Raw genomic sequence first — 17,634 nt, 5'->3', positions numbered from 1 at the left:
CTGTAAAGTTCACAAAGATGCTTTTAACTCTTGTTCGCCAGGGCTACAAAGGCAGTTTCACTGTAACTCTTGGGAATGATTTCTGTGCTGAAGTAGCCTTCTAACAAATCTTGAACAACTGAAGAAGGGACTAGGGAAAAAGGAAGTTTCCTGACATTATATCAGTTAGGTGCCCAGCCACCTGCAATTTACACCTTATTTTTTTTTCCTGCTTCCTGCCATGGCAGATAAATAGATTAGATTGTAAAAGAACAATGTAGTGACACAAAATCTAATGGAATTCTCACTGCAGATCCCACCTGCAGTCTTGCCTTACAACACTTAATTTCCAGATAAATAATTCCACATTTGTTCTAAGAGGTACCTGCAAACGCACATTTTGGGCCTATTAATCACAGCCCAAGGTGTCGAAAATGCTGGCTCTAGATCATACAGCGGGACGGCTTAAGTTCCTGTTTCATATTGATAAGTATTTCTATATTATCTCTGTACATTTATATTTCTATATTATATATATATTTGTATTGTAGGCAGCTTACTTATCAAAAGCTTCTGCAGTGAGCTAAATACTTTCCAGATTTATGGATGCATATCTGGTTAAGAAAGTACTCGGAATTTTGTTCTTTCTGGTCAGCACACAGCACTAAACAGGATATGTATGTATGTATGCTTGCATGTACGTGGAAGGGAGGGAGAAATTTGGGGAAATCTGTGTACATTCTTAGCAGCTTTGTCTGTGCAGAGTTTTCAGTCAACCTCATATTTTATTTGCCTGTTTGCAGACATTGACGAAATCATCTTCAAGTTTTCCACCTACATCAGTTACCTTAAATAAAAAGCTTCCATACCACCACAAGGACATTGTTCTGGGAAGTCTGCAAGGCCTCTCTCTGTAACCTGTTGATTTTACTGCACACTTCCATAGCCAAAACAAAAACTATGTCCAGAGACTTGCCTTAAGTTTACGCCGGGCATTGAATTCTTGAAGTTTCTTTTGTGCATTGTCCATATGTGCAAAATTTGCTGCCTTTCCTGTGACCCATGGGTGCTGCAAAGCCTGTAGAGTTGTGAGACGTTTCTTGGGGTCTAAAACAATTAACTTTTTAACCTGCATCACAAAGATAAAATACACAAGACTGTTAACCTTATTTCATGTGCAGAATTGTACCATGCAGTCACATCAAAAATCAAGTGTTTCATTCAGTCACTGCATAACCTTGTGTAAACATGAACTGGAAAGTACTGTGTAAGAATTTCTCTCTTAGTCCACTCCAAAACTAATCTACCTATGCCACTGTTTCTGCTGTTGTGATCAGGAGAACTACACCTCTCCAAACACAAGAGCAGGAAACTTTTGGGAACGCAGCACTGCCGACACACCCCTGGATCCAATTTACTTCATCCAGTATTTTACTGGAGAAATAAATACAGCACAGGTAGCATGTCAGCCTTTATGTTTCACTAATGAACCATACTTAACAGTAACATCTCCTTGTCTACTGAGAAAAGTGCTTAAATAGACAGAAAAATGCTGCCAGCAAAATGGAGTGACATAGCACTTTTTATAATCTTTTTTATATTCCTCTTCTGAAGTTCTGACTTGAAAACTACACGAGATATCGGGTCTGTTTCTACATTTCCCTGAAGGTGGATGCCCTGCAAAAACAGAACAATGAAACCTCTCAAGGGCAGGAGTAAAAGCCAGGCATAGATGAATGCAGTTTTGATCACCAACAATCTGTGGCTTTGTTCACAGATGGACCTCAGTAACCATGGTTTTGAGTGCTCAGTACCTTGTAAAATTACAGCACTGGGCTACCAGGGGATATTTTACGGCACCATAATTAACCAGAGATAAGAAGAAAAGCAATGAGCCACATAAGCAATTAATTAACCACTTGTTCTTCCTCTCACCCCACCCCAAAATGCACTCTCTTTCTCATTGGAAGTGATACTAATAAAATATGTATTAGCAAAGGTATTGCACTCTCGTTTCTGTTTTACTTACTAAATCCTTGGCATTCAGAGACACATCATCCCACCAGGGGGACACAAAGTCATATTCACAGTTCAGGATTCTCTTAAACATGTACTGATCTCCCCTTTCGTCATAAAACGGTTCAAAGCCACAGAGTCTGCAAGGATAAAAGAGAGAGAAATTCATCAAGCATTACGTGGCCTCAGTTCCTGGTACTTCATGGTCTGTATGCTGCTTCGGAAAACAGACCTGGATGTACACATGAACTTTGCACACAACTTCTATGACAGAGCAAACAGAAGTGTGGTTGTAATAACTCACAAATACTGGCAAAGGCTGATCAAACTGATTATTTTGCATTGTCACAGACCTGTAGTTGGATCTATTAATAAAGGAGCGTAACACAAGGTTAGCCGTACAAAGTCAGACCATTCAGTAAGTATTTCAGCCTCTGACTAGCTAAAATCAGACAACTAGGGAGGAGCAGAAAAACTGTGATTCACGGCTCACGGACTTTAACTGAAATGGGTGCCTTTGTGCCAAATAGACTTCCTTTGTTCTTTCATCTCCTGAGCTTTCCCAGTCCCTTTTTGAACCACTGCAAAGTCGCAGCACCCACAACATCTTGCAGACGGGTGCACCAGGGGCAGCTGCACACCTTGGTGGGAGTCTGCTTCTGGAGCTTTCATTCAGTGACCCCTGTGGTTGTTCTGGAGGAAAACTGCAAACAGCTGATCATGACAAATAGTCATTGCTCAGCCTGGAGCCTTTGCTCTTTCCTGCCCTCTTCCGTGGATATTCACCAGCTCTGAGTGTTTTTGAAGTGGGTGCGAATGCTACTCAGCATGGACACACTGTGGATTTGCGTATTAGAAAACTTTTGATGAACACTTTTGATTTTAATCTCCCTTTCTTTCCTAACAACTCCTGACCTTAGACCCGTTGTTTGGATTGTTTACAAGCAGCGAGTTAACACGTTCAGAGAGCAATTATCAGAATCCTTCTATGTGATCCCTGAGAAAAAAGAATTAGCCTTCATTTTGCCTGTGAAGTTAGAAGTTTTTCTATGTCAAGCCAGCACTGTTTTTTGATTATATTCTTCACTGTACTTTCTTTCATCCTATCACCTAGGCACTCAGTAACACAAAATCCTTTAGCAGCTTTTCATCAGCAGCTTTCATCTTTACCTGGGTAACCTAAGTATTATCAGGAAGTTTGGTAACCTCACTAATGAATGTATTTATGGATATATAGAATAATACAGATCCCGACAGATCCACATTGCTGACCCTGGGGAAGGCTAACTAATAGAAGTGGTTCTATTTATATAATGTCATTTTTGCACTTCATTGCACTTTAATCATGTTTGCACACATAATCAGATGTTTTAAAGTGCATTTCTTATTCAACCAGTAAATTATCTGAGCTACAATAAAGCTGTATCTTCTACTAGCCTATCTTCTACTCTGTCTCCAGAAAATGCAACAAGCAACAAGAGGATGATAGCAAACTCAAAAGAACAAGATGACAAGTCTAGTAAATGTAAACTTGCATTTTAACCTTTTTTTTTTTTTTTTTTTTTTTTTTTTTTTTAAGTCAGTCAGTGTGCTTACATTCCTGAAAAAGGAGACAGATGTTCAAGCAACAAATGTTTTTTAGAGTGTGGCGTGCAGCCTGAACAGCTGCATCACTGCACTGCTGCAGAGTAAAAATCCTGCCCTGTGAGCCCGTTCCAGGTGCATTATTCATCTCCAAGTCTGGCAGAGATGGATCATAATATGAGGATCCAGTCTACAAATGCTGTACTTTGGTAGGTAGGAGCCGGTCATGGTTACCCTGCCCCTTCCCACCTGTTTGACTCTCAGCACCGTTCTGAGCTTCTTCCAGGTCAGCTCCTTTCCCCAGGAAGCACCTCTGCTGAGTAGAGTCCTTGGGCCACAACTGCTTCAGCCAAAATTAGCTTCTGGTTACCAGGTAACTGATTACATACAGTGAGACCATGCTTAAGGCTTGCTCTCACTGTGCTGGATGCTTTCTAAGTGATTCTCTATTTACACCTAAAAATATTTTCATCATCACTCACTACTATTAGCTACTGTTGTCTGATCAACAGTCTCTATAGATACACTTCCACTCTCCAAAAACTTCCATTTCAGCAGATAGGTTTTTCACTATATGTCCCATTAGATCAGTAAAAGTATAGGTGTGATTTCAAATTAGATAAATAAAATAAATATGGTAAAACCCAGCATGGCTGCTCTTGATTCATTTAAAATAGCATGATATTGATTTATTTTAAATCATTTACCAACAAAATAAAGGGAAGTCAATGTAAACAAGTTAAAAATTAGTTACACATTACCAGACAGTGTTTTTTTGCACTTTTAAATCCATTGTTAAAAAAATACTTTTAATTAAATCCATGCAATTTTGACTACAGGTGAAACCTACATATTTGTTGACCACTATCTGCTTCTCGAATGAGCAGTAGTATTTCTGACCTGTTGCAAGAATACAAAAGGACTGCTCCTCTACGCTATTAAAATTATAAGTGTGGCTTCCCTGAAATTATGACAGTTAATATCAGGAATAATATTTTCTGTCAAGTATGTGTCAAAGTTTTTTAGTCACCTGGTAAGTCAGCTTTGTACTGGTGATAAGACGGAGTTTTACATGCATGTCTTCTGTATCATGGTAGTTAGCTCTTACATATGCCCTTTCGGGAGGGGAGGCATGTTCAACAAGACATTTTTGGATTATATATATCTGCATCCCATCTGCTAAAATATGAGGATGGGACATGCAACATTGTCCTCTAGGCTGCAGGATTAATAAATTAGTTGCTGTTCCGGTGCCTGCCTGTCTGGTCTCAGGTTCTAACCTATTAGAAAAGTTGACCTGCAAAGCTTTGCATTCCCTGGCTAAATGGAAGAGATGGTCAGGTGCAACAGACTGGTAGTTTTTTGTTTTGTTTTGTTTTGTTTTTTTTTGGTCTGGCTTGTTCCTGTAGGTCAAATAGGATTTCAGTGGTGCAGGATGAGGAGAAGACCACGAGGTAGAAGGACAGAAGTATCTGTCCTGGCAGAGTCCCACCCACAGCAGGAGCTCACATGCTTCTGTACACCAGTGCAGAAGTTTAATGTGGCTTGGGAGCATGTCCTGAACAACTGAAAGATTTAGAAAGGCTGCACAGAGCAAATACCACTCTCTATATTAAATAAGAATTTGCTATATGTTCTCAGTTGGTGCTTGACTACACTTAGAAGCAAGTTCTGCTTAAAGAAGGATCTCAGCTTCAAGCAGAAAAGCTATTCATCAATTGCTCAATAGCTAGGCAAGCCTATGCCTTAATTCATACATCCTTGCAAAGGGACAACAAAAGGCACCGCTCCCATCTCAGTGACAGCTGTGTGGCAAACCTCAAATCTCTCCATCTCTTTTGTGTGGGCCACTAGAGCTGATGAGATATGATTGCCTGCACAAATGACCCACTCTCCCACCAAACTCAGCCTTGGAATTTTATACAAATTAACTATATGAGCTGAAATAAAAGTGTAAGTGGGATGGTACCCAAGCTGGCACTATCAGGACACTGGGTGTAAGAGCAGGAAGTATTTGAGACGTGATCCTCTACAGACTTGAACCAAGTCTGTGAACAAAGATTCACATCTTTAAAGGAACAGTTAACACAATTGCAACAAAACCATGACAAGAATGGAAACCATGGCCTCCAAAACTCATCATTATTATATGCATGTATTTTCTGGCATATTGTAGGAATACTGAATCCAATTATTTAAAGGGACACAAAGGAAGGTCCATGAATTATTTGAAGCTGATGTACAGAAGATGTTTTCTAGTATTTCCATATAGATTGTTTATATACCATCAGATGTACTTTTACTATAAACCCTAAAAAATATAATTGTGTTTTTCCAAAAGACAGAAGCAAAATATTTGTACTATTGTGCACTGTACTTGCTGGACAGATAGTGAATTCTAGAAGGAGGAAAAAAAAATAAGCCTAAATATACAAAACCTTATGTATTTTTAATGTATATCTGCAAATTTCTGTTTTCTTCCTACAAAAGGCATCCCACAAGTATCATATACAACAAGCCAGTTTAGCATCCATGTTGGCAATGGAATAAGTGAAGTTATTTATTCTCCCATAAAGAGAAGTGTCAGTACAATGGACACAATTTTCCCTTCTCAAAACTCTTTCTTTGAAAGATTCCATTGATGCAATAAAATAATTGCAATGCTTTCCAGCTGAATTAGGACTAGCCATATTAAAATGCAGCCGTAAGTGCTTATCTTTAGACACAACTCTTTGAAAATTTTGGTCTACAGCTGGAATTTCAGCTCTTTATGTATGGCCTGCATTGCTCACAGCCCTTTTTCAGCTGAATCTCTGGATATTTTGTAAGAGGTGGAACATTTCTTTTTCATCATTAATCATTTTACTGATCAGACAAGGTCCAGGGCTGTCCCCTGCCTCCTGGCTATGATGGGGCCGAGCCTGTGACTGCAGCACTGAGACTGAAGCCAAAAGCTGCTGCAGCATACGTGGCTGACACAGAGGAATGTGTCTTTGGCAATATTCAGAGGCACTGCAAAACTACTGCATGCACCTTAGCTTCTCTTTGCCCAGTCTGAAGTTGAGAAGTTACTTAGAATAACGGTACCTTTCATAGTTTCTGTTAAAGAGGAAAAAATGTACAACACTTACTGACATTTGTATTTTTTTCCTTTGCTTTCAGCATCTTCACTGCAGTTCATTCACATTAACAGTACGATTCTGCACAGACCTTGCTGCTATTCATGAAAAAGTGTTATATTCATCAAATACATCACCTGTGTATTTTGCCACGCTCCTTTAGCCTTTGACTTCCTTAAACAACATTAGGAACATCACAACTCAAGTTCAGCATCTTTTTGTTTTCCAGCAGCACATCCCATACATAATGCCATAAAAAATGCAGTTGCTGTATTTTAAACCAAAGGAACCAGCTGCATACCAGCCCACGGCACTGCCTGCACTTACAGGATGTAGGTGATAATCCCCAGAGACCACATGTCCACCTCAGGGCCATAGGCACATCCTCGTAGTATCTCTGGTGCTGCAGACGATAAAAGTCTTGTCAATAAGATGAAACTTGAATGCAGAAATAACAGTAAAAAAGTCAACATAAACTATGTGCATGCTTACAGGAATCTTTGAAAGAGATCGTCATTATGATTATCATTATCATTTTCAGGGCCTGCTCCTTTAGGTCCTTAATTAGGGAACTGATTCCCTCCACTAAGTATAAAGCAACAGAAGTGAAGTCCAAGCATGGCAAGAATAAAGTGCAAAGTGACAGGTGAACTTTGGTGTCAGATGGCTTTTTAGGTTAGATTTCCACAAGTAAAAGGGATAGCCACACCAGCACTGGAAATGCAATGTAGCAAAGGAGGTGGTATTCTTACTTTGGTATTTGGTGTACTTGGTAGTTCATTGGGGTTTTATTTTTGGTATTTTAATTGTATGAATATATCTAATGACGATGTGTAACACTGTAGGCATATTTTGTTCCAAATCACCATTCTGACCACATCCAGATTTTCCTTTATTCTTCCCACAGCCTGCCCCTTCCTTCCCCAGTCTTCACTTTTATTTTTTTTTTTAACTGTGGTCCCACACTTTAATTCTGTTTGTAAACTCTACTGCATTACAAGGAAATTGAGGACTGCATCCCTCTGTCTGCAGCTGAGGGACTACAGGTACTACTGCCTCAGAAATGTGCCTTTTCTTAGCTCCAAGCTCCTCAGCTCCCCGAGGAAAGACAAGACCAGTTCAGGTAACTACTCCTCCTGCAGGGCAGAGAAGGCGGAAAGGAATGGTCTTGGGGGACTGTAGCTCTAAAACGCTAGAGTCAACCTTTGTCTGAGTAGCTTGACAGTCCCACCTTGAGGTAAGCTGAGCAGCCTGGCTCACCCTGCAGACAGTAGCTGCTGCTGCTGCCCTGTGTGACCAAAAATGTGCACTTCTGCACACTCAAACTGTGATGTGCCCACCCTGAGCACCTCGCGCCCCCAGGCTGCTCCAAGCAGCCTCCAGAGAGGTCTCTGACCTGGGCCAGCTCCCTGGGCTATGTGCCTGGGGTGGCAGGATAGCAATGTCAGAGGAGATCCATGTAGGAAATGGAATCACCAGCACTTGACACCAGGGGAGCCAGGACTCTTCCCTCCCTTACCTTTTGGCCACAGAAAAGTCATAGTCAACTAGTGTTGGAAAAAAATAATCAAAATGATACTGCTGAGCCATCCTTCCAAGTATCTGCAGGTCTTATTCACAGCAAACATTATATCTGTGTGCTGCAACATCCCCATGGAGCGAGGTTCCCCAGTGCAGGACATTATTTGGAGCACACATGACTCCCCAAGGGCCTCTGGGCAGCTGGCTCAGACTTCTTCAACCTACCTGAAAGGTTTATCACACTAGGAACATACTAAGCATTTTTACAAGTCATTAATACAGGAAGCAAAGGACATTATTCGCCAAGTTTTGCCATATAGTACTTGCACACCTGGGAGCTGGACAAGTGCTTGGCATTCTCAGCACAGACCTTCCCTGCCTCTTCATTCTTTTGTCAGGTCAGGTGGTGAGCAGAGAGGGGATATATTTGAGGAGGGATACCAGGTCCCAATGCGTCTGAACTCAGATCAACCAGTAGTTAACAGAACAGCCTAGAGGCAAGGCAGCCAATGAGCTTAGAGAATGACATGCAGAGGGACCAAGAAAAGAGGTGTCACTCAGCGTTCCCTCTGCCATATTTGCTAGTGCCAGATGGGGTGCTATGAACTAGAAAGGACAGTTTTTCTGTTTGATGGTTGAAATGTTTCTTCTAAAGCAAACAATGTTTCTTGGGATGTCTTCTTGATCAGGATAAGGGCAGAAGACACAGCTCTTCTTTAACTTTCCTCCTCTTTCCACTGTAAAATTGCCACAAACAGACCCCCCAAAAATCTATCTATCTAATATCTATCTATCTATCTATCTATCTATCTATCTATCTATCTATCTATCTGTCTATCTATCTACCTATCTACCTATTCATCTGTCTATCTACCTATCTGTCTATCATCTATCCGTCCAGGTCTGTCCTGATGTCTAGACTGATTACAGAGCTGTATGTTTTTTTTTTTTGTACTTGCAAAAGTTTGCTTTTGGCAAATGGATTGCACTGAGGTATTGCTGGTTAGATGTTGGCTGTAACAGACTGAATGTGAACCACTGCCCTGCATTGGCTTGTTTTCCTGTGTTACTGTAAGCAATCACCTATGCCCTTCTTGTTAAGTTCTTTCAAAGGACAATGTCTCAACAAGTTAAGTTCTTTGTGACCATCTTCTTTCTTTCAGTCTTCTGCATCCCTTTGCTTGTTGCAGACTATGGACTGCTAAGTCTTGATGCCAAAGAATCCGCTCTCCAGCTGTATGTTTTTCTTGCTGTGTCCTTCCTGGAGAGGCTGCTGATAGTAGGGTGGGCAGGATGTGGGAGTTGGCAGCCTGTGGCTATCAATTATTCATAGTTTAATTTGGCATTTCAACAGTATCACACCTGGGTTTCCTCCATTTGTGGAAGTAATGCTTTATTACTATCTTCCAAACACCAGGAATTCTGCAGGGTCAGTTAACTCAGGTCATGAAGCAGCGATTGCAGATCCATGTCTGCAGGCACAAAGCTCCTTTCACCACTCCGCAACACAGCCATTCAGCCTCAACCCTCACACCAAACCATCACTACTCTGAGGGCTCACTCTTATGTGTGAAAAAGCCTTATCATAATTGCCTTGCAGTGAAGGGTGAGCAGTGTGCAGAGGCAGCAGCAAACCCCTTTTGCCTGGGGTGTCCTTCTCTTGCATGTTCTGGCAGTGCATTTGGTGGCTTCAGGAGTCCAGGTGAACTTCTCCTCTCTTCCCCACCACATATGCAGCTGTGCATAAGGATGCTGAACTGGGAGCCCAGCAGGGCACACAGGATGCACTGCTGACTGCTGCTGGACAGCCTGCAAGGCTCCTTTCAGCACTGATACTACACCTGTAGTCCTCTGTTATACCGGTCCCATTCCAGCATGGACCAGAACACTCTAAGTAAAGCGTGCATTTAAAACCATGTATTTGCTTAAATGCTTTGGATTTAGGGGGTTAAATTATGAGCATACTATAAAGAATAATTGTATTTCTTCTGTGTTAAAAAAGTATTAAGATAAATTCACCATAATTAATATTCAAATATTTGTAATTGTCTATACATTTTTAGAGGTTTCCATTAAGCCTTCCATACCCCAAATTTCTGCTAATGCCTCTTCAGTATTATTTTAGTAATTTCAGTATTTTTATGATGGTTGGACTTATTCCCATGCAAATAATGGACTTGCACCAAAACATATGTTTTTATTAAGCTTAGTGGATTTGATTAAGCTGGCCCATATGAATACCTCTCCTTTGAAGGCGGGCTGGAAAGAAAAAATGTAACATCCTCACATTAAATCCAGCATCATGTAAATAACAAAGCAACATACCACAGTACCCTGGAGTTCCACACACTGTCTTCATGGTCACCTGATCTTCTACAATCTTGGAAAGTCCAAAATCAGCTGTTAAGATTTTTTATAAATGTTAGCATTTTCACCTCCTTGTAAAATCACTTTTCTAACCTTGTATATATAGTTAAATGTACAGTACTGTCATTCCCAGAGATGCGGGTCAATTTAAGGGATCTACCCAGACTGCAACCCAGAAGTAAAACTTGTCTGTGCAAATGAGTTTTCTTGGCTGCTGACTGACTCAAATATATCTTGTTTTTCCTGAAGACTGCATACAGCCAATGCAATGAGATGCCTGAAGGTGTACAATCAGTGATACAGAAATGCATTTTAAAGAGCTGTACCTTTGGATCATTCCAATTTTACCTAATTTGCCACTCACTAGTATGGTAGCAATGCTGGGTACAGGCTGGCAGCTGGGGCAGAAGAGAGAAGGAGAGCTGAGAATGGAGGTGAGGGCATCCCTAGGTGTGTTCCTCTTCTTTGGGCGAATGCTACAGAAGGCCTTACACTACTCTGGCCATCACACCAAGGCTGCATTAAACTATTACATTATTAGAGCCTTTCCAGGAAAGATAAGAATCAGGACAGAATGTAAATCAGGATACTATCATCATGAGATGCAAGACTTTCCTAGAAATGTGTATAATAAAAGTGCTTGCAAATAGTTCTCGCAAATCTGGATCCTTGAAACCCATGATGAACACAGGCACAATGAACATGGCAACACTTTCACCCCTTGCATGCTCACATGCTCCCTGGCAAGGCAGCACAAGGCGGTATTTCTAAACTGATTGCAGCTCAGGAACACTGCACACTTGGAGTATCACCTGGCAGAGTTCTGTTTCTTTCAGAAGATGAGAGCAGGAGGCTCAGGGGTTTTGTGATTTTTCTTCTACTATGTACAAATCAGTCATTTTCCAGCTTAATGCATCTGAACTGCCACAGCCCTATTTCCACCAGTGAGTACTTCACTGCTCTGTTTGTATGATCTAGTCCAGGAGCTGCCCATGGCTGGACACAGCACAGCACAACGCAGAACAGCACAGCACAGTACAACACAGCATCATACCACACCACTGCATACCACACCACACCAGCAGGCTTCTTCAGAGCTCCTCTTTGCTCCAAGAAGAGCTGGGCATACCTAGCTTTGGAGGTCAGGCCCTAGGCAAGTGGCATAATACGTCCTTGCTCAGGAGAGCCTGACCTCACCTCCATCTTCTCATCCCTCAGTGAATCTTTTCCTTTAAAATGCTAGTTTAACAAAATAGAAAGAGAGAAGTGGTGCACACAACTGTATGCTAATCTCATGACCCATCTTGTTCCTCCCACCCTCTATCAGCTGCCTCTTTCTGCATGATTTAGCTGTAAATTTTCCAGGCTAGCTTTGTGTTTGTTTTTAAAACACCACGCACAACCACACTGCTGCCGAAGAAATATGCTGTTCACCTGAGTATTAGCATTAGATTAGAATAAAGTAGCAGTGAGAAGTATATAGAGTCAGCACACAGTACTGGTACAAAGGAATTAGGGAAGCAACTATGTAGTGGTGCTTACCAATTTTCAGTGGTGCATCTGGTGCTGGTGTTGCATAGAGTAGATTTTCTGGCTTCAAGTCACGGTGCACAATTCCATTTGCATGCAGGTACTATGAAGAGAAAATGTCAAAACATTTACCTCAGTGTAAGATGACGGTCAAGTACGAGTTAACAACTTCCTAATAATCTATAGCAGCAGTTCATTGGCTGCTACCTATGAGACACAGAGTCAGTTAACTACCTTTCATCAGCTTTTTTTTTTTTTTTTTTTTTTTTTTTTTTTTTTTCTGCAAACCAGCTCAACACAGAATCCTTAGATACATATTGAGATCTGGATAGGAAAACAAAAATTTGAAAGGCAAAGATGGCATCATGTCCTTTTGAGAAGAAAAGCTTCTCAGAAAGTATTACTGACTTTTTAACACAGTGGTAACCTCTAGGAAGTAATCGAATAGATGCTGACATGCAGAAGTCTGCCTCAGAGAAAGGCAGCTTCTGCATATTAAAACAATCTAAGAGATAAAAAATAGTCATACAACTATTAGGCTATTAAATAGACAACTTTGAAAGGAAAAAAATGTAGCATGTGTACTCTGTCAACTATAAAATCCTTAGGGTCCCTTGACCAAGACTTCCAGAAGGTTTTAATACCACACAGTTGTAGGTACACAGATTTCCAGCTGTCTTGGTGAAACTTGTACAGTACATGTGAACTTCCAAATCTTCACTAAATTCCTGTAAAGATGTTGTCCTTGCCTTGCCGTAACAGAAAGAAGCACTTCTGGCATATCTATGGGCACTTTCTACATTGCTAGGGATAAACAGTGAAAAAGGCATAAAAATGATAAACTAGTGAAACAAATTCTGCATTTCTTGATTTTCTTCCCTTTCTTATTTTCTTTCTCCAGCAGAAATCTCTAAAACCTTGGAAATATGATTCTCAATGGAAAAATCAGAGTATCTATTTTATTTGAAAACTTCCTGGTCTACATTTTAGTAGAACCTCTCAGATGTGTTTTCAGTATTGAAAAAAAAAAATATAGTGTGTGCACTACTATGCAGTAAATAGCAAGTTTTTGAACATCTGCCTGGAAAGTACAGTTACAGCATTCACTTGAGTTAGCATCTGAGACAAACTCTTCACTGTGCATTAAAAGTTTGCAAAGTTGCCAGTGATTAAATAACATTAAGTATAAATATATAGCTCTTTCCCTAAGCATTGTTTTACTGACATTGAATGCTTTTTAAGTGTGTATTTCTTACAGTGCAATAAATATATTTTATTGACTTCCTCTAAAATCCTAAAGGATAAGTATTTATCATGATGTTGCTAGTGGAGATAAGCTGAAGACTATAATTTACTTCGCAGTGAGATCTAAGTGCTTGTCCTAGCTGTGTTTTCTACAATGAGATGTCTAATTAGTTATACAAAACTGATGGATTGCACTCTGCTACATCATTTATTGTGGTCATATCTGCATGGATACACATAATCACATCTAACCTGGATAAAAATACATCTTTATCTTCCAGTGAGGACATAACTGCAACAAAGAGGCTACCACAGTTTATACCACTAATGTGTCTTACATGTAGTAGTAATAGAAACAAGGAGTGTGCTCTACTGGAGTGGACAGAAAGATTTCTGTCCACTGATCTGTGTTCACACACTGCAAATCAGTTTAGCTGACGCTGTAGGGAGTGAGAAGGAACAGATATTTTGCAACCACTCAGTGGAAAGCAGACACTTCCAACTCTTTCACATGGAATAGTTTAGACCAAATTTGTGCAGAGAAATTATCCAGCCAAGTTTGCAGAAAGTCTTTTAGCAGGTCATTTTTTACCCATGCCTGTAACTTAAAAACATTTTATGGTTTGAGGCTGAAAACATCAAAATTTTCTTCTCTTCTAAAAAGTCCATTTTTGTGAGAGTGAAATTTGGGAAAAGCAGTGGAAAAGCTGACCAACTTTTCCTGTGTTAAGTCAGTGAGACAGGCTCACAGGATTCCTTCTCACACACTTCAATAACTGCAAACAACTATGCCTGCTAACTGCGTTTGCATTTCATGACTTACTGATTTCTTGACAGATTTGTACTGAATTTGCAGCGTGAACTCCTTTTCATTTTACATCTGTAAGATCCGTAAGGAAAATCACCTCCCCTATCCAGCCCACCATATGAAGAAAACTCACAGAATGCAGGTGGGAGTGCAACAGATGTGTGAATTCCCACAATAACCCAATCAATGTCTCGCTACATTCAAGGCTCTCTCTGTCCCCTCCACCACACCTCACTTTATCTCCCAACATCCCAACCCAGACCTACTGCTCCCTCCCATCCCCTCCTCCACCTCCCCAGTAATACCCTCACCTCCTCTGCCCTCTGCATGTGGAAATGTAGATCCTATCATGGTTACTACAATCCCTGATCTCAGTCCCCTCTGTTTTGTCCTCTCTCTTCCATAGTTTCTTTTGCTTGACTTCATATTTGGGCACAGGATGAGGTTCTCAGACTAGCCAAGACCCACAGGTATGCTGGCTCACCAGCCTGCCGCTGTCTCTCAGCTACTGGCAGAAGTACTGCATACGGATGTGGTTGCCTCAAGCTGCCAAGTCTTATGTTTAACAGACATCTTGTTGGCATCTTGCGTCTTTCAGACCTAGCCTTCTGTCAAATTTTGTTGAGGTGAGCCTATAGAGTCAACAGTTACATTGTGAAGCAATGGAAAAAGGGCCAAATAGACAGCAATAACAACAACAACACAGTATTCTCACTGATGAAGAAAGCCCATTCTTCAACAACACAAAAGTATCGGCTATCCTTATGGAGGTGAGAGGTTTCTCACTGGAGTTCTTTAAAATGTAGCTGACTCCCAACAGCCTTTTTACTGAAGGTCTCCAGACCAGGCAGTAACCTTACTTTTCCCCTTTCCATTTGTGTGCAAAGAACAAAAAAGCTGATGAGGGGATGAGAAGACAAGACTTATGAGGAGCAGTTGAGGGAACTGAGGTAGTCTAGACTGGAGAAAAGGAGGCTAAGGAGAGACATCATCCTTCCCTATAACTACCTGAAAGAAGGTTGAAGCAAGGAGGGTGTCAGTCTTTTTTCTTGCTTGAAAACTGATAAAAAGGGAGGAAATGGTCTCAAGTTGTTCAAGGAAGGGTTTAGATTGGATGTTTGGAAGAATTTCTTCACAGAGAGGGTGGTCAGGCTCCTCAGGGAGGTGGCAGATTCCCTATCCCTTTAGGTATTGAAGCGATGTGTCCAACCATCAACCTGACGTTATCCAAACCTAGTCAAGGTCAGGCTGATAGTTGGACCCTGGGCCTTGTTTGCTAGTTTTCACCAGTCCCAATAGGCAAAGTGAAGAGAGTACAGCCACCAGCTCTGCTCACCACATAACACAGTGGTATTCCTGGTATTGAAGACTACTTGGTAATTACATTGCCTTTAATGAAAGTGAACGGTATTTTGAGTTTTACTGTTTTCTAGAAGTTTTTACTGATTTTTTATTGTCTAATTAGAAATTGATTTAGTTAAATTAGCATAATTTTCTTTGTATAGCACCTATTTCATTTTATATATGCTTTATTTTGATTTCTCTTCACTTTATTTCTCACATACTGATTTTAATGGATAGAACTTTCCTTTACTGGCAGTGCCTCTGCAGCGTAAGTTCAAAGACAATTGTTTCTGTCTCCCACTTCAGAGTATAGCTTTGGGCATTACACATTCTCATACTGGAAGAATAGTTAACCCATGCTCTACTGTTTAAATGTTATGTCTCTCAATGGCTAAATAACATGATTAAAAGTGAAGATCATGGCCTATGTATCTAGTCAGAAGAGGTGATACTCTCTTTATGATCTAGGCTTTGCTGAGTTACATAATTTTCCCCACCTGTAAAATGCAAATGAAACATGAAACATTTGCATTCTATGGATGGATGAAAGAGTTTTTAGCTGCAGAGTGCTGTACAATAATTTAGCATAGCATGCATGTAAAATGTGATTATAACATGAAGAGAGATTCTTTTAGTAGCTAAAAAAGTCCTGTTTTCACTTTCTTCCATTTTTCAGTAGGTAATACACCAGAAGAAAATATGGGCATAGCAGTTGTCTGATTGCAGCTTTGTTTATTTGTGTTAGTGAAATAAGGTGGATACAGAAAATTTATTTTTACTTCATAGTGTTATATTTCCATGGCAACATTACATGGGTATATTTAAATCTGGTTATGTCCCGTAACATCTATGTATCAAATGTTATATTTACTGATAGAACAACAGCCTTTGGTCTGGCCTGATGAGATGTAGATGGAAGAGAGGCCACCACAGGATATCAGAGCAAGACCTGTGGAAGAAGCCTTGTGGAAGAAGTCTTCTCCATGTATGGTGGTTTCATCAGATCAGCTGAATTGGCCAATGGCACAGTGCTTTCTCACATACTCATGTACCTGTACCTGTTTCTCTCTTTCTTTCTTTTTTTAGCAGCAAAGGCACTTGCAAGGCGGTACTGATTTTAAGGAACATTCCTTATAAGGAATGGCTGCTCCACTTAGTGAACGAAAATGAACGGGAAAAAAGAAAATGGAAACTAGAAACAACAGGGACCTGGAACAGTGTGTCCGTGTATATTAAATGAGTGAATGTAAATGCAAATTAAATGAAATAAAATACATAGTGACAAAACTATATTTGCTAAACACAGGGCCTTGCACATCCTCTGAAGACAAGGAGATATAAGTTGGCCAGGCAGGTGAACCGTATATGCTTCAGGCACGCAGTAGGCTACTGCTTTGTCACTGTATAGAATCTCAAATAATCAGGGACAAATGTATTCTAGCAAAATTGAGTGTGATAGTCTTACTACTCTTTGAAAAAACTTGAGGAGAGACTCAGCAAGACACTAGTTAGGAACAGTACACAGAGACTTTTCTAAAATAATCACCAGTTTAAATAAAGGCAGCCTTCACCTTGGCCTGTATTCCCATGGCATACAACAGCAGCTCTTGAGTCTTAACTGCCGTGACTCTAATTGTGACTACAGAAGAAATTTTTTTTTTCCTTTCTTCCCTTTTCAAAAGTTTCTTTCTAATTGGTCCATGAGAGTTTCGTTTTCTGTTTGTTTAATCCTTTAATAATTAAGGTTCCTATCTAACTTTAAGGATTTTATGACAAAAGGATGAATGAAGACTGCTTAAAATTCTGGCCTTTTTTCTTAGTTTTAGTTATGGTACCTATAACAGAGAACTGTATAAAAATAGGGCTGAAATCAACCTGAATCATCTACTCCACTCCATGCTCCTAGACAGAATGAATTGCATCTGCAACAGTTGTTTGACCAATTTATACTTAAAGATCTCTGATACCAGTGACTCTGCAACCTCCCCGAGCAATTTATTTCAAGGCTGTGCTATCTTGACCTGTGTCTTATCTGGATCGCAATGGGAGCAGATGAAGCACATTACTTTGTTTCTTACATACCATAAATGAAGAAGGCACATGTCCTCCCCCCCAGCCCTC

At 40.4% G+C, this 17,634-nt stretch overlaps 1 protein-coding gene across 1 annotated transcript in view; it reads right to left on the bottom strand.

Moving 5' to 3' along the window:
• The window catches only part of CAMK4 (calcium/calmodulin dependent protein kinase IV), a 160,895-nt gene that overhangs the window by 9,849 nt on the left and 133,412 nt on the right, over nucleotides 1-17,634 (bottom strand). The window contains exons 6-10 of the mRNA XM_035310910.1: nucleotides 12,129-12,219; nucleotides 10,545-10,619; nucleotides 7,026-7,101; nucleotides 2,009-2,135; nucleotides 956-1,108 (exon numbers count right to left, since the gene is read on the bottom strand). Of these exons, the coding sequence (XP_035166801.1) occupies nucleotides 956-1,108; nucleotides 2,009-2,135; nucleotides 7,026-7,101; nucleotides 10,545-10,619; nucleotides 12,129-12,219 (522 nt within the window). The remainder of the gene's footprint in view (nucleotides 1-955; nucleotides 1,109-2,008; nucleotides 2,136-7,025; nucleotides 7,102-10,544; nucleotides 10,620-12,128; nucleotides 12,220-17,634) is intronic.

Source organism: Oxyura jamaicensis, chromosome Z (assembly GCF_011077185.1).
Source record: "Oxyura jamaicensis isolate SHBP4307 breed ruddy duck chromosome Z, BPBGC_Ojam_1.0, whole genome shotgun sequence".
In the NCBI taxonomy this organism is placed as follows: domain Eukaryota; kingdom Metazoa; phylum Chordata; class Aves; order Anseriformes; family Anatidae; genus Oxyura; species Oxyura jamaicensis.
Note: the sequence above shows the minus strand (reverse complement) of the source record. Positions and strands in the feature narration are given on the sequence as shown.